Below are 23,918 nucleotides of genomic sequence, written 5' to 3'. Positions count from 1 at the left end.
CGCTGCTCATACAGGATTCATAACTGTGGAGTTTGTTCGGATCAGTGAAATGTGTCAACACTAATGAGCAAATTAGCTCTAAAAAGCCTTAATGTAGAGAAGCGTCTGCAAAATTATTCTGATTACAAGTCATTTTTGAGAAAAATTAGACATCACCTCTCATTTCTGTTGATTACTAACAGAGCACCCAAGGCTTATTTAGATTAAATAGGCTGAACTGCCATCACTATTAGGCACAAATGTTCTGCAGCTCCAGACCTGTTCTATCCTGATCCATCATTAAATTTGGTAAATTACTTTACAAAAGGGATATTGCCATGTCTTGAGATTTTACAACATAAGAAAAATACAATTCATAATATCCATCTTCCCATGTCTTCACAGTTTAAGACTTTTGAAAGAATGATATAAGAAACTGTAATACCAATTAAGACCTTGTTTAGATTAATTTAATGCTTTTAAAGACTTTATAAAGATCCACGAAAACCCTGATTATATATTGAAAACATACACGTGACTGAGTGTAAAAGAAGGTACCTTAAATCTCGTATTATCTGGATATGTGATGATTGAAATGACAGATTTAAAGTCAAAACACTTCATAAAAGGTGTTTGTCCTTGTGGCCTAGGCCAACAAAAAGTCAAATGAGATAGAAAACACTGTTTAACCGACTGATCGGAGTTTAAGACCTTTAACCACTTAATGAAACACAGGCCATCCGCAAAAATGTCAAAACCTTTCCATGATTTCTCAAAGGCCCAAAATAACATTTCCATTATTATTCAGTGTACAAGTACACAGACAGAACTGTTTAGCAGACTGAACCCTATTTATTATTGTATTATAATTACTGTGTGTAGTAAACAAAAATCGTGTCAACGCCTATCAGAGCTACGTTACATCAACAGCTACAGAAAATAAATTTGCAGTCATCTTATAGTACATGGAGGGAGGATTACTGTAACAATTAATTCCATCAAATACAAAATTCCATGTTTCCAGAACTTTTTGTTAGACTGTTTCTTGGGCAATTTTTGTCTTTATTAATAGGACCGCTAAGATAGATATGAAAGGCAGGAGAAACAGAGGGATGACATGCAGCAAAGGACCCGAGCCACTGCAGAGGACTCTGCCTATGTGGGGCGCACACTAGGGGTGGCTAGGGGTTGTCCTACACTTTCTCAGAACTTTAAAGGATTTAACTAATGCCACGACCTTTCCAGGCCTGGAAATAGACATTTAGAAATTCCATATCTTCTCCAGGTTTGCCATGACCATGGGAACCCAAGTTTAAACATCAAAAAGCTGCTGAGATTGATGATAAAGTATCTACGACAAGAAAACACCCGTGGACCAGACATCACCATGTGGACGACTGAGAAACAGCTTGTGCCTTTAAGACAAACCTTCCCTTTGTTTCTGTAAATCTATGTTATGCATAAAGGAAAAGAGAAGTGAGCACCAGCGGAGTCCACAAATCAACAGTCCTGCACAGCAGTCTTTTTATCCCAGATGGGTTTTTATTATTAAGATACTTTACAGACGTTACACTCCTCGGGGCTGCTTGAAGTTCATGCCGATGGTTGGCTGGGTCACCTGCAGGTTGGACAGACCGCCGAAGTCCTGAAGAACAGATTTAAAAAAGAAAGGTAAGTGGTCTGAGCACTCAACACCAGACTTCACTGTGAAAACAATGCTAAAGCTGTCTGAGAGCGCCAGGGTCTGATAGGAACAGAGATTCCTTCAAACACGGGAAAGGCTCGCAGGTTGATCTTCCTGTACTATCAATGACCTGACGACGAGGACGCCATGATCACTTTCGATACAGGATAAAGGAAACAAGTTAACTTAAAAAAATTAATTTTCACCTTTAAAGAGAAACTTAACACCCTGTTTAAATTTGAACACGTCACTTCTACAATCTATAAAGACTCACTCACAATTTTGACTTTTCACAACCACATTAGAACACATTAAGTTCAGTTTGATGAGCAGATTTAAAGCTTAAACACAGCAGCTACAGAGAGACTCTGAAGGGAAGCTGCTATCCTTGTTAAAAGCTCTGTTACATTTACAATATATAATAAATAGTTCAGTAAGTCAAGGTGAAATCTAGACCCATTTATATGGAGGTCAGAAGTTGCCACAATCAAAAATAAATTTATAAATAAATGAATATGCCCGTAAATGTACCAGATAAAAAATGAAAAAAAAAAAAAAAAAAAAACCTCAAAAATAAATTTATAAACAAATCAATACAATTAAAAGTAACAAAATAAATGTGAAAATAAAAAAATAAAAATATATAAATAAATTAAATTTAAAAAATGCAAAAATAAAAGAGAAAATAACCTAAATATCAAATCAAATAAATACATAGTAAATAAAAATATGCAAAAATTGAATAATTTCAAAATTGGTATAAATGAAGGGGGAAAATAAATAGAAAAGTAAATAAATAAACAGGGGAATCACTACAAAGGAAACTAAATAAAGCATATTTAAACAAAAAAAAAATCAATTTGTCACATTTTTTTAAAATAAATAATGCCTACATTTATTTTAAATATTTTAGGTACATTTAATGACATATTAATCCACTATTAAATTTGATTTTGGCAGCCTTCCTCCTCCACTCAGACTGAGGCACGACGTTACAACCCATTGACTGCAGTCGATGCAAATGAAGACATTTTAAAGTACTTATGTGTCTTTAAATTAAGTACAACACTTAAAAGTTAGCAGCTGAAGTGAGCTAATACTCATTACCACAGAAGCAGAAGTGCTCACATACCAATAAAAACACATCCAGCTGATTAAAGTTTAAGTTTTTAAAGTTAGTTTCTCTGAAGTTCTCAAACTGTCTGTGACCCTTTGATCTTCATCTTAAAGACTATTAGTGACCGGCGCCTTAAAGCGCCTCATTATGTTGTTGCTTGATGCTGTGAAGCGTCTCAGTGACTTTCTCACAGAACTTTATCAGCAGGATGTTCAACACATCATTAGACAGAAGCCCTGGCTTCACCTCATGGAGTCTGTTTCCTTTGAATCTCTGACTTTTCATTCATGTTTGTTTGATATGAGCTCATTTAGTAGGAGTTTATTTTAGAAGGCAAATCTTTTTACTGCACTTTGCTGCTGTAACAAGGAAATAAAAACTAATTACAGCAATCTTTGGTAGAGGATATCTTTCTGTGGTAAAAATAGAAATACCACGATGTAAAAATACTCTTGTGAAAGTCCTGCATCCCAAATAAAATCCAAACTTGACACTTAAACCTTTATGCTCACGACAGGTTTTTGAAACCATTTGCAAATTAACAACAGTTGATAAATGTAGTGCAGTTAAAGTATAAAGTCGCAGGATATTAAAATGCTCACATGACATACAAGTACCTCAGGACTGCACCTTAGTAAGCATACTCAGAATAACAGTAGAGACTGACTGCTGTCGCTACAATCACAGAGACTTACCAGCAGCTTCAGCATCTCCTTGGTGTCAGGATCAACTTCAATCAGCTCCTGGTCCAGAGCAGACACCTGGGCAGGTAAAAACACACAGGAACAACCAGTTACACATCAACAATCTGTCAACAAACTCCAGGTGATCTGCAGCATCAACTCTTTCACATCGTCTCTTCAGATTTCTCGTCACTCTCTGGTAGAGCTTCAATGAAATGATGCATTCAGTGACAGGTCCTGTAAACTGGAGGTGAGCGCTGTTTTAGCACAGGAACATTTATACTAGAGCTGCAAATTACAATGTCTTCCCATCATAGTCGTGTTAATACTTAGGGTTTTATGGCTGTTGGTCAGAAACAACAAACACATCTTAAAGACATCACCTGGGACATTTTTAACTATTTATGACATTTTATGGACTAAACAATAAACAGACAAAATAACAGCAGGTTATAATGAGCCTTACTGACTTACGGGATAAACAAATGTTTTTTGATTGATGTTTGTCATAGTTACACAGACATACACATAATGAACTCTGACCTTCTCAGCATCACAGGAAAAATAATATCGTGCCAGTCCAGAGACGAAATCTTGTGCCAACAATTACAACCTTTGACTGAACTAAATTCACGTTCGGAGGACAGTCTCTATTTTACGAGTCTGTCTGATAAAATGAACAAACAAATTCATCATATACACCGAAAGTTACTATGAGATGGATACGTGGTGTTCAGTAAACACAGCACTATTTTATGTTCATTATCTGAAGTATTTTACCACAAAATATCAACAAAGCACCAAACCCATGTAACCAACATCTAATATGGACCCCAAGAGAATCGACAAATATTTTTCATAAAATTTCTGTCGCATTCAATCATGCAGGTCGTCAGTATGACCTCTGTATCTTTGTCACATGCATTACGAAGTTTGTCTGAGAGCGCCAGGGTTCAAAAGGAACAGAGGATCCTTCAAACACGGGAAAGGCTCGCAGGTTGATCTTCCTGTACTATCAATGACCTGACGACGAGGACGCCATGATCACTTTCGATACAGGACAAACACTTAACAGCTGCAAAAGTCAAACATGCATGCAAACACACAGGATTTACAGAAAGGCTTGTCTATGTTATATAGTACTAAAAATTAAAGACGGTGTCTGATCTAAACACTAAAACAGAGAGAGCAGCTCTCAGACCAGCTAACAGACAGACAGACAGACAGACAGGAGACATGGTGACCAGCAGCGTTGGGAATACCTTCAACTACCTTCAGAACGCTTACAAAACGAGCCTGCAGGATTTCATCTGTTGTGTACAATGTGCTGAGCTTTGAAATAATTACAAGCACTTCTTGAGAGGAAAACTCTTCAAGCAAACAGGAAAACTGAACACACCACATGTGCAAAATTAAGTGCATCAATAACTACCACATATTTTCAGTTAGTGTGCTCGACAACACCGCCACAAACCACAGCTCAAAACCTGACCAGATAACCACCAACACCTCTCTGAACATTCACTGCTGCAGTGTTGTATCCTGGTTTGAGTAACAGTACAAGCGTTGATGTGTCTGCCCTCTGACCACTTGGTTAACACCAGCCCAATACCAGTTCAACCCAGTATGTTTACTGGTGAAACCCTTAAATCAGACAAAATACATTAGGACTGCATTCACTTTAAGATTTCAGTGTTTGGACTGAACTGCGATGATGCCTTCACTGACCTCTGGTACATAGTTATCCCTCCTCTCTCTCTCCTCCTCCTGCAGTTTGATGGAGATTCCTCTGACTGGACCCCTCTGGATCCTCTTCATCAGATGTGTCACATACCTGCAGCAACAGCAGTCGGTAAACGCAACAGTCAGTCAGTAAACAAACATCAGTAAAAAGAACAGTCATTAAATGGAACAGTAAGTGAATTCATCAGTAAACGACAGTCAGTGGACGCAACATCAGCAGACAGAACAGTCAGTAAACACAACATCAACAAATGCAACAGACAGTGGAAGCAACAGTGAAAACAAGTCAGTAAACGCAAGTCAGTAAACAATAAGCAACCGTCAGCAAACACAACAGTCAGCAAACAACAGTCTGTTGACACACAACACTCAGACGTCACAACACAACAGTCCGTCAAAGGACAGAGGACACGACAGTCAGTAGACACAACAGTCAGTGAAGTAGTACAGATGTACAAACAGGAGAACTGGTCTGATCACTCGACGCCGACTTCATTGTGAAAACAGCTAATTTTAGGTGAAAGCCTGTCTGAGAGCGCCAGGGTCTGATAGGAACCAAAAATCCTTCAAACACGGGAAAGGCTCGCATGATGATCTTCCTGTACTATCAATGACCTGACGATGAGGACGCCATGATCACTTTCGATACAGGTTGGATGTTAACGACAAACAAACAGCAGCTCTGATGAACTCACCCGGCAATCTTGTTGCGCAGCTTCTTGCTCGGGATGATGGCGATCTCCTCGCACACCCTCTTGTTGGTGTGGAAGTCGCTTCCCAGCCGGGTGTAGTATTTCTCGATGATGACCCTGGCGGCCTTTTTCACCGTCTTGGTCCTGACTCGTCCCTGCAGGCAGAACACAAACCAAAATCTTCATTTAATTTGAACCCTGTTCATTCATGGAATTAGCCCCGACTATCATTTTACTCAGAATCAGTACAACATTACAAATTCGTCACCGAAAACAGGTCTGTGAAACTACTTTTGCGTCACATATGGTGGCCAAGATGGGGAAAACTTGTACCAGTTGTTCGGCTGCAGAGCTGGTCATGCGAGGGTTACAAATACTGGGCACTGGCAATATGACAACATCTTAAATTTGGGTTTAATATTCATAAACATTCTTGTTCTACATTTTTCTACTTACTTCCCTCAGAATTTAATCAAGTTCTAAATAATTTTAAAGCTTGATGTTGATTATAGATTAATCATTAATGACGTAAATTTCAAGAATACCCATTTTTGTGCAAATTTAAGATTTTACCAAACAAACCTGAACAAATTTAAAACATTAAATGCACAATTTCATATCCCAAAGCAATCACATCTATACTGACACCCTCAGTGTCAGCTATAAATCTCAATAAGTCGAAGCTAAATTTAGGAATTTAGAGCCTTTCAAATTGTGCAAAAGTCTCATGTATGAATGCCAAATTTCATCTTCAGCTTCACACCTTCATGCAGGTGGATGACTGTACGTTAATGTGACGTTTTATCAACTGGATGACCCTCCGGGAGGTAGCATTGCAGGCGGCGAAGCTAACTCCCGGTTTAGCCTCTAAAGCTAACATACGGAAACATGTTATTCACTAATTATTCAACCGCTTTTATAACCCACATTTAAACACGCACAACAGTAATATTATTCCGCTATTCCCGTTCAATTTAACCGATTAAACCTAAATAATAACCGCCGTCCATTCAGCCCCACAGGAGCTCCACTCCGCCTCCTCAGCTAGCGGCAGTTTCTGCGATACAACACCGAGAATATAAAGCTAATCCCGGATCATCTGACATCAATACTGCGGTAATCAGGTAGATAAAACTCTCCGGTATTTGTGGTTAAATGATTGGGACATATTAACCGTTAAAACGGGAGGATTAGTTCAGATTAGTCAGGTAGACATGCAAAAATTACCCACCATGTTGGATCGGCCTGGTAGAAGAGGACAAGCAGACTTCCGGTGGAAGTTTAAATGCACGGACGGAAATAAAGAAGCAACCTGCAGCTGCTGCGCCCTCTGACCGCGGGAGGTGGAACTACAACAACAATAAGTAGCCGACTACTTTTGGAAATGTCAGAGTTCACCATCATTTCCCATCTAAAAAGTGACTTTTAAAAGTCACAAACAAACTTAACGACCTCAAATTATTCAATATTTTCTTTTGTTGGCTTGTCTTAATTTCTATCTAGGGATGCTTTGTTGTTGGAGGTGATATGGTTATATTGAAAATACACTTCATTAGGTACACCTTTCTAGTACCAGGCTGGACCCCTTTTGTCTTCGTAACTGCCTTAATTCTTGGTGGCATAGATTCAACAAGGTGCTGGAAACATTCCTCAGAGATTTCTGTCCATATTGACATGATGACATCACATAGTTGCTGCAGATTTGTCGGCTGCACATCCATGATGAGAATCTCCCGTTCCACCACATCCCAAAGGTGCTCTATTGGACTGAAATCAGGTGACTGTGGAGGCTATTGGAGTACAGTGAACTTATTGTCATGTTTGAGATGATGTGAGCTTTGTGACATGGTGCGTTATCCTGCTGGAAGTAGCCATCAGAAGATGGGTACACTGTGGTCATAAAGGGATGGACACGCTCAGCAACAATACTCAGGTAGGCTGTGGTGTTTAAACCATGCTCAGTTGGTACTAAGAAAATCTCCCCCACACCATTACACCACCAGCAGCAGCCTGAACCGTTGATACAAGGCAGGATGGATCCATGCTTTCATGTTGTTTACACCAAATTCTGACCCTACCATCTGAATGTGGCAGCAGAAATCCAGACTCATCAGACCAGGCAACGTTTTTCCAATCTTCTATTGTCCAGTTTTGGTGAGCCTGTGTGAACTGTAGCCTCAGTTTCCTGTTGTTAGCTGACAGGAGTGGCACCTGGTGTGGTCTTCTGCTGCTGTAGCCCATCTGCTTCAAGGTTGGACAAGGTGTTGTTGGTTCAGAGATGGTCTTCTGCTGCAGACCTTGGTTGGAACCAGTGCTTATTTGACTTCCTGTTGCCTTTCTATCATCTTGAACCAGTCTGGCCATTCTCCTCTGACCTCTGGCATCAACAAGGCATTTTGGCTCACTGGATATTTTCTCTTTTTGGGACCATCCTCTGTAAACCCTAGAGATGGTTGTGGGTGAAAATCCCAGTAAATACTCAGACCAGCCCGTCTGGCACCAACAACCATGCCACGTTCAAAGTCACTTAAATCACCTTTCTTCCCCATTCTGATGCTCAGTTTGAACTTCAGCAGATTGTCTTGACCATGTCTACATGCCTAAATGTATTGAGTTGCTGCCACGTGATTGGTTGATTAGCTATTTGGATTAAGGAGCAGTTGAACAGGTGTGGCCTGTGAGTGTATAACTGCTCAGGTGAAGATAAGGAATTAATTTTCTGCAATTTCTCTCTTCTTCTACTTCATCATTTGACAGTCTTACACATGTTTAAGAGGTTGGCATTAATTAAGGGAAGAGCAACGCAAATGTGAGATTATTTTAAGGAATGCGCCTAAATGTGCAACTTAACTAACTAAACCATCTTTCTTTATAAACACTGACAAGTAAGAGTACTATATCCTCCATTTCATTGATAGTGTTAAATACAGCATGAATTAATGTAAAACATCTGTGTATGGTGGTTGTCAGTAAATGTGTCAAAACCCAAAGACATCAAATCTGTGGACAGCGTGAGGAGAGAAAATCAGAACATCAGACCTGTCGTCATTTATTACTCAGAGAAATTCAGATTTATTGCAGAAATACATTATCATTCTTTACATTGTTTTTGTACAACAAACATCTGTGTGTGTGCTTGCAGGAATAATAAACTCGAAAATATATTTGAAATATCAAATGATCACATTCAGTTGGAAGGTAATTGTTTAAATAATACCTCACGGTCAATGCTTAAATGACTTTAGCCACAGAAAAAGGATAATTAAAACACATCAATATGCTGTCGTTTTAAGGATCATTCTCGGTCCTTGTGTTGAATATACTCACAAACTGTTGCCCTGAATGAGACAAATTCACTGAAACTGTTTTCTGTGCCTCCTGCATGTGTTAATAAATAAATAAATATTAATAAATGAATAAATAATCCTGGCACAAATACAAATACACACATTCATTTACTACATTCATGTGGATTGATTCATTTATCATGTAAAATCAGATGCAAGTCAATCTCATCTGCAGTAATCTAATTTAACAGTATTGACTTTGTACAGTATCAGCTACAGTAGTCTATATTACAACTACAGAGGTTTAGTCTATAGAAACTAGTTTATATTAAAGGAACAGTCCAACATTTTGGGAGCCAGATGAGAAAATGGATTTCATTTACATCTGTGTGGTGTTTAGCGTAGCTTAGCACAAAGACTGGAAACAAAGGAAAATTGCTAACCTCCAAAAAAAAAGTCTAAAATACATCTTATAGCAACTAGTGGTAGACTGCGGGGGCCAGCGACTGACCGACCATTTTACTAACCTTTCAATTAGCAGACAAACGCTTTACCTTCTGAGCCACTGCCACCGATGTGGTTTGTTTCATCAGCCTCATTAGCCCTCTCTACTCAGAGATCACGCTATAGGGCCGCTACAGAGCCCCGTCTTCATGCCACCTTTGCATTTTTACATGGAATCAAAAGATGCGAAACGGTGTGACATTTAACACAACAGCATTGGCCTCTTGTGTGACATATGCGTCAGCAGCGCTTTATAAACAATAACAATGCTGTAACGTGGCAATAACAATCAATTACCATCCCTGTTATATGGCCATTGATCTTGTCCTAAGTTTGAAGTGTAAGGCGCTCCTAGACCTCATTGTTTTCCCAATTTGCAGACTTTTTCGGCTGCTGTTCTTATTCTTTGAGTTAGCTGCTAACAGCTACTTTTTAAATCTCCCGTGGTGGGTTGCATGCATTACACATCGTCAAAATGTCACACCTGTACCGCCCATTATCCCGTCCTGCCAGATGTCCTTTTCATACAGACACTGTTTCGCCGCTAGTGCTACCTCTATTCCCAACTCTGAACAGTGAGGCAGCATAACAGTGCCATATTCCAACTTGGAGAGGCAGTGTAAAAGGGGCTATAGATATGGGTTAGAGGTTGTTCTGCTACACCGATAAGTAGGTTCAGAATGCTGTTATCAGTTCATGAAATGGTTTTATTGTTGATGTATGCCGCCATGAATGCCATCCATCTCCGTCCAAGCAGTGCTCAAACATCATTTCAAATTAATCGTCACCGTGTTTGAGTGAGCGAATAAATGAGAGACATAAAAGAGAAGGAACCACCGTAACATTTTCACTAGTCTCCATGCGGCTTTCTACTGTTTACTGACCAAAAAATACAGACAGACAGACTTGGCTAATGGAAAGCATTGTATTACCTTTTTTAAATGGGTTTTCCCACATTATCAAACATGCATATACGTGCTAATCTAGGTGGAAAAAAGGTATGAGAGTGGGTCTCTTCTGTATGAGTCTATATATTGTTTTTTTAGGAAACCTGCATACTATAGTATATCTTTAATGTTCTGATAACAGCGTTCTGGACCTACCAGTCGATGCAGCAGGTCCCTTCTAACCCATATCTTTGATAACCACTTATCAGCCCATTTAATTAAGTGATACCACTCAAAATGGGTTAAATGTTGTACTGTCCCTTTAACTACATCACTCATATTTATGTTTGTTCTAATCAATAACCAACCACGTATCTGATACTTTGACTTCTAGAAAGTGTTTAACAGCAAATCTACCAAAAACGTGCAGAAACATTATTAAGGACATTTCAATGTGCCGATTTCTCAATAGGTTGAGATCCATTCAGTTTCATTTAGCTGCAAACTGAAACAGGTATTTATAACCTGGAGCCTCCGTGGCTTTCCACGTGTCAGTAAGTTTGTGAGCTAGCTAACTTGAGTTTGTGTAATGTTAAATTAAATCACATCAGCCAAACTGACAGATGGAAAACCTTCTTCCAGTCGAGAGCTCAGGTCTCAGGTCAAAGGCAAAATATGATTAGAGCTTATTTTTATTGTGTATTTCTTTGTTTAACAATTATACATTAAACGGTAATTTGGTATTTTTCAACCTGGACCCTGTATTTCCATATTTGTGTATCATACTGACTAATGGGAACAACAGTATTTGAAATTGGTCCACTACTGAGAGAGAGCGCTGCAGCCGACAGCAGCAAAACAGGCTGTAATGTAACCACTCGGGACATGTTCACATCGTCAATGCACGTCTACTAAAAGTGCTTGTTTTTGCCACTGACAGGCTCAGATTGTCATTCTAAGTGTCTGACAACATTATGGAAAGGATCCCTGCAGGGATAGACCTTTTTTAAAGAGTAGGATCCTTTGTGTTTAACTAGAAACAGGCCCAAAATCACCATCACCAAACCCACCAGACTCCATTCAAATAAACGGTAATTTCATCAACCCAAAACGCACTTTATTCAAAGTCAAAATAAACAAAACATAACTTGCAAAATACTTCTTAGTTCATCTTTTCACTGTTCCAGCAATCACCAACTCTGGTTTGGTTAAAATAAACCCTTAATTCACCCAGTTAGATGTGAAAATATGCTGCCTCTGTGCATGCTTAAATTACTCATAATTTGAATGGAGTCTGGTGGGTATAGTGTTGGTGATTTTGGGACTGTTTCTGGTTAAAAAAAGGATCTTACTTATTACCAAAAGGTCTTTCTCTGTAGGGATCCTTTCCATAATGTTGTCAGACAATTCTGTAAAGGCAATCTGAGCCTGTCAGGGGCAAAAACAAACACTTAAAGTGGATGTACACTGACAGTGTGAACGTGCACTGAGTGGTTACATTGCAGCCTGCTTCACTGCTGCTGGCTGCAGTGGCCTCTGTCAATACTGGGCACATTTCAAAAATTGTTGTTTCCATCAGTGACTTAGACACAAAACCACAGAAAATAGAGTCCAGGTTGAAAAATGGCAGCGTTACCGATTAAGCTTTTCCTAACCTGAGTCTAATAAAGCTTCAGATAAAGTGCAAACAATTTACAATAACTTTGCTTTAAGTTCATGCACACAGTGAACAACACTGATGATGCTGTCAGCCCAAAACACAAAACACCACCCATCATACTGTACATGCTTTAGACACACACTACTGTTGAAAAGTTATGTAGCAGCTGAACACTTGGAGCCTGTTCCTGTTTAAATCTGCACACATTTTGATGCCAAGCTTCCAGTTTCTTTTATGAATGACTGCTGATTTCTTCTGTTCTTATTCAACTGTTGCTCAGAGGGATCTTTGTCTCTTTCAGTTGAGCCATTTGACAGTGATTTGTTCTCTGTGTACAAATCAAACCTTCATACTAAATACCATCTACTTGTAAAGAGGACTTTCTACAATGTAAAAACATCAGAGAACCATTCACACATATAGAGGAGTCCTCTCACACATCTGGCAGGACCACATCAGGCTCTGTGGTTGCACATGACAAACTTTTCAACAGCAGTGTGCATTAAACTTAGTTTATACTTATCATGAAATTGTACTCTGGACGTGGGAGTATCCAGATAGTGCTCTATCAGCAGTCTGCTGTCCATTTTACACAAAAGTGCAGGCAGTATCAGACTGATGTGTATTTAAATAGAAATGTGCAGTGATGTGAAGTCAGGAGCAAGTTTGTGCAGGAAATGAAGGTAAAAGTCTTAAAGGGAAACTCACACGTTAGTCTAAAAATGTCGTATTTACTGACTGAGCCTCTCTGTAGCGACTGATACTTCAAAGGTTAAGTGTGTAAGATTTAGGGGAATTTCCTGGAATGTAGCGGTGAGGATTATAGACTGCAACCAGCTGAAACGTCTCCTGGTTAGATTTCCCTCAGCGTTCATTGTTCAGGAGGTTTTTACCAGGAGCCAAATTGGTCTCCTCCTCTACAAAACAAACAGACCTTGTGATTTCAACCAATTAAAACACAGAATAAAGCAGTTTCATGTTAAAAAATCTGTGTTTCTCTAAAGCTATCTGACATATTGAAGAAGAGTGGTTCACCCACCACATGCTAATCTATGCTCACCTTTTTTCCTCTGATAATTTAAGATCCAGATGTTCAGGAGGTTTTTACCGGGAGCCGAATTATCTGCAGAGGTCTCTTCCTCTCCAAAACAAACAGACCAGTTCATTTAAACTGATAAAAACTCTGAATAAAGCAGTTTCTCTTTACAAATTGGTGTTTTTCCAATGCTGTTTGGCACATCAGAGATAGGTGTTTCAACCAGCATGTGCTAATCTGTGCTCTCCTTTTTTCTCTGATATCTTAGGATCCAGACATTCAGGAGGGTTTTACCAGGAGCCTAATTATCTGCAGAGGTCTCTTCCTCTACACAACAAACAGACCAGGGTTCTTATTTATAAAAGAGTGCATAGCATCCATACTAAAAATGTACATATGGACAAAAGCCGAAATGGCGTGCGCCAAAATATATTCAACAATTTCTACAATCATGTCTCTGTGCATGTCCCTATCTACAGCCAATGTGTGGTCTGTCCATTCTGGGCTACTGTAGAAACATGGCGGTGCAACATGGCGATCTCCAAGGATGAGGACCTGCTCCCTATGTAGATATAAATGGCTCCTTCTACGGTAACGAAAAGATGATTATTCTTATTTTCAGGTGATTATACACGAAAGAAAACATACTTATTATACTATATTCCATCCTGCCAACATATCCCCCTAAATCCTACACACTGGACCTTTAAAGCGTGACATGAGGTCAGAAACTAAAGTGCTCTACAGTAGAAACTATGGCCTTCCTTCCCAGTTACATAGACAAGTCGTCCGCTGAGCCGCTTGTGAAAAAAGTGCAAATAAGAAGCTGAAAAGTTGCATATCACCTAAAAAACACGCTCCTGCTGCCGAACACGAATCAAATCAACATGTACGATCTGATTTGTTCAGTGTGGAGTCACGTGGATGTGTTTTTGATATGTTGTCATGGTAACGGCAGAGGCACCAGCACGTTCACATAGCTGACGGGGAATAGTCCCGACCGGCTGCCTAGCGCGCCCTCGTACCAGTTGGAGTCGACCTGATTGGTGAGGACGATAACGTCGCCCTCGTTGAAGCTCAGCTCGCCCTCGTGGCTCGGGTGGAAGGAGTACATCGCCCGGCAGCAGGGCTGATCCAGGACCAGCTTACTGTCAGCTGGGAGAGACAAAGAATAAATGTCATAAATCTCAGCTGTGTGTGGCTTATCGAAGTTTGTTTCCGGCTGTCAGCATTTTCTCACCGTGGCAGGAGATGGGACTGCCGGGTCTGGACGGTAACACTGTGAACTGATCTCCTGTCACACACACACACAAAAAAATAGAAAAATACAAGTTCAAAATCTTTTACAGAATGAGACATTTTATTCCAGATAAATGTGACGGTGACATGATTTTTTAAACAGGAGTAACCTGAGGGGACTGTGGCTGTGACAGACGGCTGGTGATAAAATCCCATGATGCTGCCGTTGTGCTCACTTCTGACTCTGAACTTTTTGGCTCTGAACCGTCGCTCTGGTTTGTTACTGGCAGCCGTCAGCCTGTTTAAGAACAAACACAGAACATTTAAAGCTTTATGCAGTGACGTAAAAACCAGATGGATGGTTGTTGGTTACTGGTTACAACCATGGTCTGCAGAAGACCATCTCTGAAGCAACAACACCTTGTCCAACCTTGAAGCAGATGGGCTACAGCAGCAGAAGACCACACCAGGTGCCACTCCTGTCAGCTAACAACAGGAAACTGAGGCTACAGTTCACACAGGCTCACCAAAACTGGACAATAGAAGATTGGAAAAATGTTGCCTGGTCTGATGAGTCTGGATTTCTGCTGCCACATTCAGATGGTAGGGTCAGAATTTGGTGTAAACAACATGAAAGCATGGATCCATCCTGCCTTGTATCAACAGCTCAGGCTGCTGCTGGTGGTGTAATGGTGTGGGGGAGATTTTCTTAGTACCAACTGAGCATGGTTTAAACACCACAGCCTACCTGAGTATTGTTGCTGAGCGTGTCCATCCCTTTATGACCACAGTGTACCCATCTTCTGATGGCTACTTCCAGCAGGATAACGCACCATGTCACAAAGCTCACATCATCTCAAACATGACAATGAGTTCACTGTACTCCAATGGCCTCCACAGTCACCAGATCTCAGTCCAATAGAGCACCTTTGAGATGTGGTGGAACGGGAGATTCTCATCATGGATGTGCAGCCGATAAATCTGCAGCAACTGTGTGATGTTATCATGTCAATATGGACTAAAATCTCTGAGGAATGTTTCCAGCACCTTGTTGAATTTATGCCACCAAGAATTAAGGCAGTTCCGAAGGCACGGTGTACCTAATAAAGTGGCCAGTAGGTGTATATTTTCATATTGTCACCATATAGCTGTGTAGACTTCAGGAAGAATAGCTGCTGCAGTGCAAAGGCTAATAAGGATCTTAATAAACAAACAACACAGGCTCACCTAGCCTGCAGGTTGCCATGGAGACCCAGCAGGGTGCGGTGGGCGTTGCGGTGAAAGTCCAGCAGAGCAGTGACCAGAGCTGCCAGACGACTGAGCTGATCGACCTAAAAGAGGAAGCATCACCATTTAAGTAACTTATTCAAACACTTCCTTCACCAGTTTATTATCGTCAGACTCACGTCGCTCTGCAGCAGCATGAACATGCTCTTCTCTGCCAGCTCTTTGGACATGATGAACTTGTCCCAGGCCTGTTGGATCTCCTCCGTCGGGACTTTCCCTCTTCGTCTCCTCTTGTAGTCAAAGTCCAGCCGTCGACCGTTCAGCTTCTTCAGCTGGAACTGAGGAACCAATCAGAACAGAGATCAGAGACACAGTTACTGGAAACTTGGACAGAAATTTTCATTTAGAATCTGAACAGTTTCTTTTTTTCAAGTATATTTAACATATGATGATTAAAATTGTGTTAAAGTAGGGACAAAAATGTGAACTTGCATAACCACAAAAATTCCAATATCTCATTGAATTTCAAAGTAGTTTTGAAACACACTAGATGGTGAAACCTTCAATCTCAGAAAAGAAAAGGAACTTCAGATTTTTTGTGTGCGTGTTCTGCAGAGTCCTGATAAACATGAACCTCCTCTCACCTTGATCTCCTTCAGCTCTGAGTTGTGGAGCTCCTGCAGAGGATCGATGAAGGTGCGTTTGACGTTGACATCCAGAGTGTCCCTGGCCTGAGCAACCTGCTGCAGAGCTTCACCCACACCAGTCAGAGCACCGCCTGAACAGGACGAGGACCGACCAGAGGATTAAAACAGAGGACGAGAGCAGGATGAGAAAACAAAGATAAAACAAGAAAAGCAGAAACAGAATCAAAAACAAACACAAACTTTTTCCTGTTTTGTTTAAGTTGCACATCTCTGCAGATTTTCAGCAGATTGCTGAGGACTGAATTTTTCCACAAAGGCCAACAGATTTGTGCTGATTAGTCACAGTCTAAAATAAATGCAGTCCAGTAACAATCTCCACTGAAATGCTGTGAACAAACAGTATTTATATTTGCACAAACAGGCCTTGAATAAAACCTTTAAATATAGTTTTAAAAAACTAAAAACAAAGGCCAATTTATCATCTATAAGAACATCTTTAAATTACAGAGCTCCTCCAAAATAAAAGCACAGATAAATACAAGAGGAAACTATATTTTGTAATAAAACAGTTTAAAAAAGCAACCAAAACAACAACATTAAAGCAGATTAAAGTATAAAACAAGTTCAAATCTGAGTGTATGACAGTTAATAAATGCCTTTATCTGGCATTTTAATTGATTTAAATCCTTCAAAGATTTTGGTCTCAGAAAGAAGCCTGCGTTGCACATCTTAACTGTGTACTTCCTAACTTTCTCACAGGACTGATTATGTATTGTAAGACTTTTAAGAAAAGAATGTGTGACAGAAGCAATTTAAAGCAAACTTTAAAAAACATTTACAGATTTCCAGGATGATATCAGGCCTCATTCTCAATGTGTGCTTCATCTTTAATATCACATCTTCTGACTGTTGCCACAGAAACAGTGTTAGAGCCAATATTGTACCAAATTCAGAAGCAGGTCCGAGCTCCTGGCCGTAGTGTGACATGCAGTCTCCCAGCACGCCCTCTGTCTGCGGGTAACCCACCGTCCTGCCCTGACCTCGAATCCTGGACATGGTGTTGAGCATGCTCAGCTTGGCTCTGTCAGCTGTGGAAACACGAAGACAGGCACGTCATGAAGGAACACAACATGATCATACTGCAATATCTTAACTGATTTCGTTTTTCAATGTCATTTTAAGCACTCTGAAGTGCCTTTCTCTGAAATGTGTTGAACACATAAACTTGTCTTCTATCTTCAAAGAACACTGGACAGTAAGAATTTATTATATAATTTACTTGGACATAAAAACTTGTTTCTATTCTTTTTCTCTGACTGTGATGTTTGAACTTCACTCTGCAGAGCTTGTTTCACTTTATTCTCTGGGCTCACTTAACATCTCCCTTTAATGTACCTGCAGGGATTTATGACATCACAACTAATCTAACACCTACGGACAATTTAGAGTCACCAATTAACCTGCATGTCTTTGGACTGTGGGAGGAAGCTGGAGCACCTGGACATGGAGAGAACTCTGCACAGAAGGGCTCCCCCACCCTGGATTTAAACCGGGAACCCTCTTGCTTTGAGGCGACAGTGCTAACCACTGAACCACCGTGCCACCCTGCGTACACCTGCAGTGTTTGTTACCTGGGTTTGGTTGAAGGAACTCTATAGTTTTGGACAGCAGCTCCACCAGCAGACACTGGATGACTTCAACACTCTGACAGAGAGAAACAGAGAGGTGAAGCAGTCAGTCAGTTCTGATCAGATGGAGGACGGATGTCTCTATGAGCACAGTGATGATGAGCTGTATTCACAGTTTTACCTTCTCCATCTTCAGGAAGTCTTCGTCCATCTTTGTTCCCTCAGCTCCCATCAGACGCTCATTCAGCAGCTGCAGGACGAGACCAGGAAGTCATGTTAGCAGTAGATATCAGAGATAATTGCAGTCATAGTCAGGGGCGTAGCAACAGATTCTGGACCCTGTGCATGAACAGCCTCTGTGGGCCACCCGCCCTTCCTCTCTTCATCCATGTGTCTCTCACACACCTTTTGATTTTTTTTTTTTTTTTTACAAAGACTATTTGCTTTCTTTCCCTTTCCTTTCTCTCATTCTTCCTCTCTTGTATTTTGTTTCCCCTCCTTCCTTCGGCAGCACAAGCATAATGTGTGTACGTGGGTTTTTAAAACGCAGGTCGACGTCACAGACAGGCCGAAGAACAGGTAAACAGTAGACACCACTATGAGACAGCAACACGGAGGAAAGAAAACACAATGGTTGTTAGTTCTTTTTATCTCTTACTTCCTCAGTCTGTCTTTCAAACTCAGTGCAGACTAATTTGGATCGATATTCGAGAGCTGCTTGGGCGGACACGACAGTGTTTTGTGACGGTGCGTCATTGCATCTCGCTAATGAAGGCACTAAACTTAATACGTTTACCTGGATGTTATGTTTCCATCAATGCCGACTGGAGCTGGAGGCAAAGATATAGATACAGCCGGAGATAAAGATATCAGAAATGTGTTGCATCTAGTTAATACACATGGAAACAAAACTCCATTTTGATATAAGATTAAACGTTCACATTGTTTTGTTAACCAACTCTATCGGCTCTGGTTGACAAAACTCCACAACATGAATTCAGTCACATTCGGTAAATCACCTAATTTAGGAAAACACTTGTGTGCACTGAAATGTATATATTTACAGATGAGACCTTAACTTTTCATTTGCTGCTGGTTAGAATATTCTAACATGAATTATGCCAGAGACATATGCCAGAGAGTGAAAAGTGTGCCAACCAACCCTAGTCTGCCCTATTTTCCTGATCACACTTAAGCTACACAGATATCATGTTAACTTTACAGTGTGGTACTGGTACTTTTATAGTAAAAGGTCGTAATATTTCCACCACCACTGGCTTTAAGTTGTAGATTTGGCTGAACAGCAACAGTATTGTTGTCTTATTGTAACAGTATCAGTGGTAGTGTATAGCAGCAGTAGTGATATCAGTATGCTAGTTGTCCTTACAGTAGCAGCTGATGGTAATACTGGTTGTGTTACTGGTAATAGTCAGCAGTACCCAGTACTAGCAGCAGCTGTAGCAGCAGTAGTAGTAGGCTATCTAACAAGGTAAACAACAACAGCACCAGGTTGAAGACAGCAGGTGTCCAGGTCTAAATTAAAATGTCTTCTTGTCATTTATCATAAAAGCTCTGATGGATCCTGCACTGATGGATTAATGGAGATGTGATGGATCGATACTTAACTAATAGTGATGTGATGGATCGATACTAATGTGTACCAGCAGGCCCTGTGTCGCAGTAAAACCACAAAGGACAGATTGAACCCAGATATTAATCCCTTCCTCTGCAACATTTCATAAATCAACAGTCCCGTTTATCCCGGCTCGGTCCGGGTTGTCCCGGTTACCTGGCTGGCTTTGTGGAGCTGCTTCTTCATCCCGGACACCGACATCTTCACCGGCGGACCGGACACAAACACCGGCCGGCCGGAGATCAGCGCAGAGGCCGCCGTTTACCGACAGGATCCATCCCGTCTGAGATGCTCCGTCCCCCCGCAAAGACTCACTGCGCCGAGCCGCTCCGCCCCTCCGGCTGCTGGAAACACCGGGACCGCTTTTATTTTCATCCCCTATTTTTAATCTAAAAAATAAAATAAGGTTTATAGTTATTACTTTCATTATTATGGGTTTATTTTTAGGCTATAATCCATATATATAATGATTTATTTTTTAAACATATTTATATGAACTAAGTATTATTATTATTATTATTATTATTATTATTATTACGTCCTTAGGTATTTTTATATAATTATTGTTTTTTGTTAGTATACTTTATTTTTTTTGTTATGTTGTCTAAAATTAATAAACATATTAACTTTTATTCTGAAATGGTTGATTATCATTATTATTATTATTACTATTACTTAATATTTACAGGAGTTCCTTAGAAAACCTTTTTAATTATAAATATTGTTAGAAATATCATTGAAATATAGAAATATTATATAGAAATATTTTTTATTATATTTATTATCTTATTATAAATTGGTTTGTGACATGTATCAGCCTCTGGAATATATTATTTCAGTATTTTTATTATTTTTTTTATATAGGCCTGTAGATGTATATCCTGTATGCTACAGCTTTTTTCCCCCTTCACACTATTTTACTGCCATTTTGTCTTTATACTTTATACACATATATTTTTACTTATCATGTTTTAATATTAATAACGTAGCCGATATCAAATTAAATCTGGAAATTTTTTATATTTTTTCCCCTAATCGTATTATGTCACTCTTTCCTGCTACACTGACGTTTAATCTGGTTTAATATTTCTTACATGAGGTTTCTTGGTCGTACTTCATTTCCCATGATCAGTAGCGCCAACTGTCTGTCACGTGACTGTCACTGAACGTCACATGCCAACATGGCTACTGCAGTCTCCAGCGAACATTTCGACAACTTGCAGCTTCTTCTGAAGGTATTCGTCCTTATTATTGACACTTTTAAAACTCTCAGCGTTTAAAATAAAACTATCGCTATTGTTTCATGTTTTAGTTGTTCGATTAATAATGTTTAATATTAATAAAACGTTTAAATTAGCCTGTTAGCATCAGTGTTTCTGATTCAGTTCAGAACCGCTGCATTAAAAGGAGGATGTAAAACACTTGACACTTTACTTTTAACCGTCAAACAGAGTTTATTCTTTATTTTTTTAGATTGTTTTGTTACATATAAAATGTTGTTTATTATAATAATTTAACTGTCAGATCATGTTATTCTTGTTTTTGGATTTATTATGTCTTGTTGGATTATTGTAGGGTTGCAAATAGTAGCTGCTGTGTTTTCTAGAGCTCAAACAATACTTAAGTTTTAGCAGTGATGAAGGAAGCACTCAGATCCTTAGTAAAAGTAGCCTATTAATACCACACTGTAAAAATACTCCACTACAAATAAAAGTCATGCAACCAAAACCTTACTTAAGTAAAGTCAGTATGTTGCAGTAAAATGTGTTTTCCTTTTCTATCTGATATTTTTGAATTTTGATTATTACTGCTGCATTATTGTGTGTGTCAGTTTACTGCTGTATATGTTTGAGGTTGTGCTCTGACTCCCCTGTTGGGTAATTTAATCTACAGCAATGCGTCATATTCTATAAGATCATAATGTTTGTAGCGTAGCTGACCAACAGTCCAGTAATCATTTTCATTATTCAACAAAAATCAAACTGAAAAAAGCAGAAAAACTTCACACCTGAGGAGCTGCTGGAGAGCTGGTTGGTCCAGCGGTCACAAGACCACAACGTCTCCAGCTGGGCTCATGTTGTTGTTGTTGTTGTTGTTGTCTCCTGAGGCGCCGTCTAAAGATGCAGTGAGGGACGTTTGTGTTCAGAGTCACAGAGGTCCAAGTCGTCGGCTGGCAGAGACCACAGCAGCCACACTGAGCATCCCTGCAGCCGAGGCTGCAAAGGTAACACGCACGCACCCTCACTTGAAAGTTCACTCAGATCTGTGTTCAAACCTGTTGAGCCCAAAAAAAAAGTCCCTATGTGAAGAACTGTTTTTGGACAACACAGTAAACATATCAAACCTCTGTGTGTGTTTGTGTGTGTCTGTGTCCCCTCCAGCTGGTCCAGTCCCTCCACGTTCTGTCTCACCACGTCCTCTTCTACAACCTCAGCTCTCCGGAGCAGATCCTCGAGCTCTTCCCCGACTCGTTCCACTCCAGTCTGAAGAACCTGATCACCAAGATCCTGCTGGAGAACAGGTCAGCAGCACAAACAGGATGAGTTGATGAGCCACATGTTAATACAAAAGAGCCTCCGTAGATATACCACAAATGCTTCACTTAATAAATGACCCAATAATCTTTTGTAGATTGGATTATCCAGTAATGCTGTTTTTTAAGGTTCAGAATTTGTAATTTCCGAAAATGTAACTTGGCACAAATTTAAGGAAGGAAAATATCTCACTTGATTCTTCATTAGAAACTTTTCTTTATATATTTGTTGAATTTTATGTTTCTTTGTTGGCAAATTCCTCATTTTCAATCAAAAAAATAAAATTAACATTTTCTTAAATTAAAAACTAATTTTATAGACCTTTCTAGGAAGTTACACAGAAATGACAGACATGTAAAATAAAGTGTTATTGATTATCCCTCTTCCTATTGGCTGGTTGAGTATGATGTAACTACAGGCTGTAATGACATCACACGTCTCTCTCTCTGACGTTTTTCAGTCCAACATGGAGAACAGAAGCTCTCAGTAATCAGAGTGAGTCGACTCTACATTCATGTTTCATCTACTTTATGTAACCTGTGTGTGTGTTTTAGGCTCTAACCTGTGTGTGTGTGTGTGTGTGTGTGTGTGTGTGTGTGTGTGTGTGTGTGTGTGTGTGCGTGTGTAGTCTCTCTCCCCCAGCTGAAGGAGCTGGACTGGAGAGTTGACATGGTGACCAGCTCAGACTCACTTAGTCGGATGTCCGTCCCGACCTGCCTCGTTCAGCTCAAGGTGGGTACCAACGTGAAACACAACATCCAGGCACTGACGTCATGTGACTGTGTGAAGCTCTCTGGGCTGCGTGTTTGTATGAAAGGTGCTCCATGAACCAAGTTGTGTGTCTGACCTGTTTGTTCTCAGATGGAGGACTCGTGTCCATCAGCAGTCGGGGAGTCGGTTTCCACAGTGACGGTGGAGCTGAGCCGGGAGTCTCTGGACACCATACTGGACGGACTAGGACGCATCAGAGACCAGCTGTCTGTGGTCGCCGGGAAATAAGGACTCTTAGTTGATTGGCTCGTTCATATGGTGACATCACAGCTCAGAGTCAAAGGACAGTTTTCACAGACTGAAGCCGCCTGTCACTTTTATTTTGTACCAACGTCAAAGATGGTTATGATTTCATTCCTCATAACTTTGATTATTTCATGTTTTCTGCTCAAAGTTACTCTGATCTGAACGAATTAACGAGTTCCTTATTCAGTCTGTGTTTACAGAAATAACTGATTTATTGTCTCATTCAGTTTGTAAAAATACAAAATATTTGTTAGTTAAAACTGTAAAATAAATATTACTTTGCAATTCTATGTCATTTTATTTACTTTATTATTTTTTTTCTCCAGACCAATAAAGAATTGAAATCTTTTCACATGTGGACATTTTGTACATTGAATACTTAAAATAAATAATTAATGGTCCAAGCATGAATATTAAAATAACTGCTGTGTCATTTATATTGCCCTGAAACTGAAGATATTTGTTGAAGATTATTCTTTTTTTAACATCCACTAATACTGAAAAAAAATAAACTTCTCTTTGTAACACTTACAATGTATTTTTTTCATTATAAATACTGTAAATATTTGATTTGTTTTATAATATTAACCAACTTCTGACAAAACCATAAGACTTTGAGCCTCGTCTAACAGTCATAATTTTACTCATTCTTTTAAATTAACAACTGTTATCAAAGTGAGAAAAGACGCAACAGGTCAAACAACTCTCTCTGATATTTAAG

At 39.7% G+C, this 23,918-nt stretch overlaps 3 protein-coding genes and 3 non-coding genes across 6 annotated transcripts; 1 reads left to right on the top strand and 5 right to left on the bottom strand.

Moving 5' to 3' along the window:
• Window positions 1-1,499: 1,499 nt before the first annotated feature.
• Window positions 1,500-7,183, bottom strand: zgc:114188 (40S ribosomal protein S17-like). The gene is made up of 5 exons (XM_049575164.1): window positions 7,130-7,183; window positions 5,902-6,053; window positions 5,192-5,297; window positions 3,476-3,541; window positions 1,500-1,624 (listed from the first exon to the last, which is right to left on the bottom strand). The coding sequence occupies exons 1-5, from the start codon at window positions 7,130-7,132 to the stop codon at window positions 1,547-1,549; spliced, it is 405 nt and encodes a 134-aa protein (XP_049431121.1). The 5' UTR covers window positions 7,133-7,183; the 3' UTR covers window positions 1,500-1,546.
• LOC125888157 (small nucleolar RNA SNORA71) lies at window positions 1,705-1,831 on the bottom strand. Its single transcript, XR_007449290.1, has one exon. It is a non-coding gene; the product is annotated as a small nucleolar RNA SNORA71 (small nucleolar RNA).
• Window positions 4,398-4,524, bottom strand: LOC125888156 (small nucleolar RNA SNORA71). Its single transcript, XR_007449289.1, has one exon. It is a non-coding gene; the product is annotated as a small nucleolar RNA SNORA71 (small nucleolar RNA).
• Window positions 5,733-5,859, bottom strand: LOC125888158 (small nucleolar RNA SNORA71). Its single transcript, XR_007449291.1, has one exon. It is a non-coding gene; the product is annotated as a small nucleolar RNA SNORA71 (small nucleolar RNA).
• Window positions 7,184-12,083: 4,900 nt separating the features above from the next.
• On the bottom strand, window positions 12,084-20,035 carry sh3gl3b (SH3-domain GRB2-like 3b). The gene is made up of 10 exons (XM_049575156.1): window positions 19,803-20,035; window positions 18,195-18,263; window positions 18,017-18,089; window positions 17,330-17,473; window positions 16,383-16,516; window positions 15,918-16,076; window positions 15,739-15,842; window positions 14,682-14,809; window positions 14,513-14,566; window positions 12,084-14,427 (listed from the first exon to the last, which is right to left on the bottom strand). Exons 1-10 carry the CDS (start codon window positions 19,845-19,847, stop codon window positions 14,216-14,218), a joined length of 1,122 nt encoding a protein of 373 aa, XP_049431113.1. The 5' UTR covers window positions 19,848-20,035; the 3' UTR covers window positions 12,084-14,215.
• Window positions 20,036-20,796: 761 nt separating this feature from the next.
• Window positions 20,797-23,549, top strand: commd9 (COMM domain containing 9). The gene is made up of 6 exons (XM_049575161.1): window positions 20,797-20,881; window positions 21,754-21,870; window positions 22,028-22,167; window positions 22,641-22,675; window positions 22,809-22,912; window positions 23,042-23,549. Exons 1-6 carry the CDS (start codon window positions 20,828-20,830, stop codon window positions 23,177-23,179), a joined length of 588 nt encoding a protein of 195 aa, XP_049431118.1. The 5' UTR covers window positions 20,797-20,827; the 3' UTR covers window positions 23,180-23,549.
• Window positions 23,550-23,918: the final 369 nt, after the last annotated feature.

Source organism: Epinephelus fuscoguttatus, linkage group LG4 (genome assembly GCF_011397635.1).
Source record: "Epinephelus fuscoguttatus linkage group LG4, E.fuscoguttatus.final_Chr_v1".
Lineage (NCBI taxonomy): Eukaryota > Metazoa > Chordata > Actinopteri > Perciformes > Serranidae > Epinephelus > Epinephelus fuscoguttatus.
This window is presented reverse-complemented; position numbering and strand designations above follow the sequence as displayed.

Coding starts and splice junctions, on each gene's coding strand:
- zgc:114188 (XM_049575164.1), bottom strand. Junction 5,298..5,901: donor CTGCGCAACAAGATTGCCGG/GTGAGTTCATCA, acceptor CTGTTGCTGCAG/GTATGTGACACATCTGATGA. Junction 3,542..5,191: donor GGGATAACTATGTACCAGAG/GTCAGTGAAGGC, acceptor TTACCTGCCCAG/GTGTCTGCTCTGGACCAGGA.
- sh3gl3b (XM_049575156.1), bottom strand. CDS start 19,847: ATGTCGGTGTCCGGGATGAAGAAGCAGCTCCACAAAGCCAGCCAG. Junction 16,517..17,329: donor CGGACCTGCTTCTGAATTTG/GTACAATATTGG, acceptor CGTCCTGTTCAG/GCGGTGCTCTGACTGGTGTG. Junction 14,810..15,738: donor CATGGCAACCTGCAGGCTAG/GTGAGCCTGTGT, acceptor GTTCTTAAACAG/GCTGACGGCTGCCAGTAACA.
- commd9 (XM_049575161.1), top strand. CDS start 20,828: ATGGCTACTGCAGTCTCCAGCGAACATTTCGACAACTTGCAGCTTCTT. Junction 22,168..22,640: donor AAGATCCTGCTGGAGAACAG/GTCAGCAGCACA, acceptor GACGTTTTTCAG/TCCAACATGGAGAACAGAAG. Junction 22,913..23,041: donor CCTGCCTCGTTCAGCTCAAG/GTGGGTACCAAC, acceptor GTTTGTTCTCAG/ATGGAGGACTCGTGTCCATC.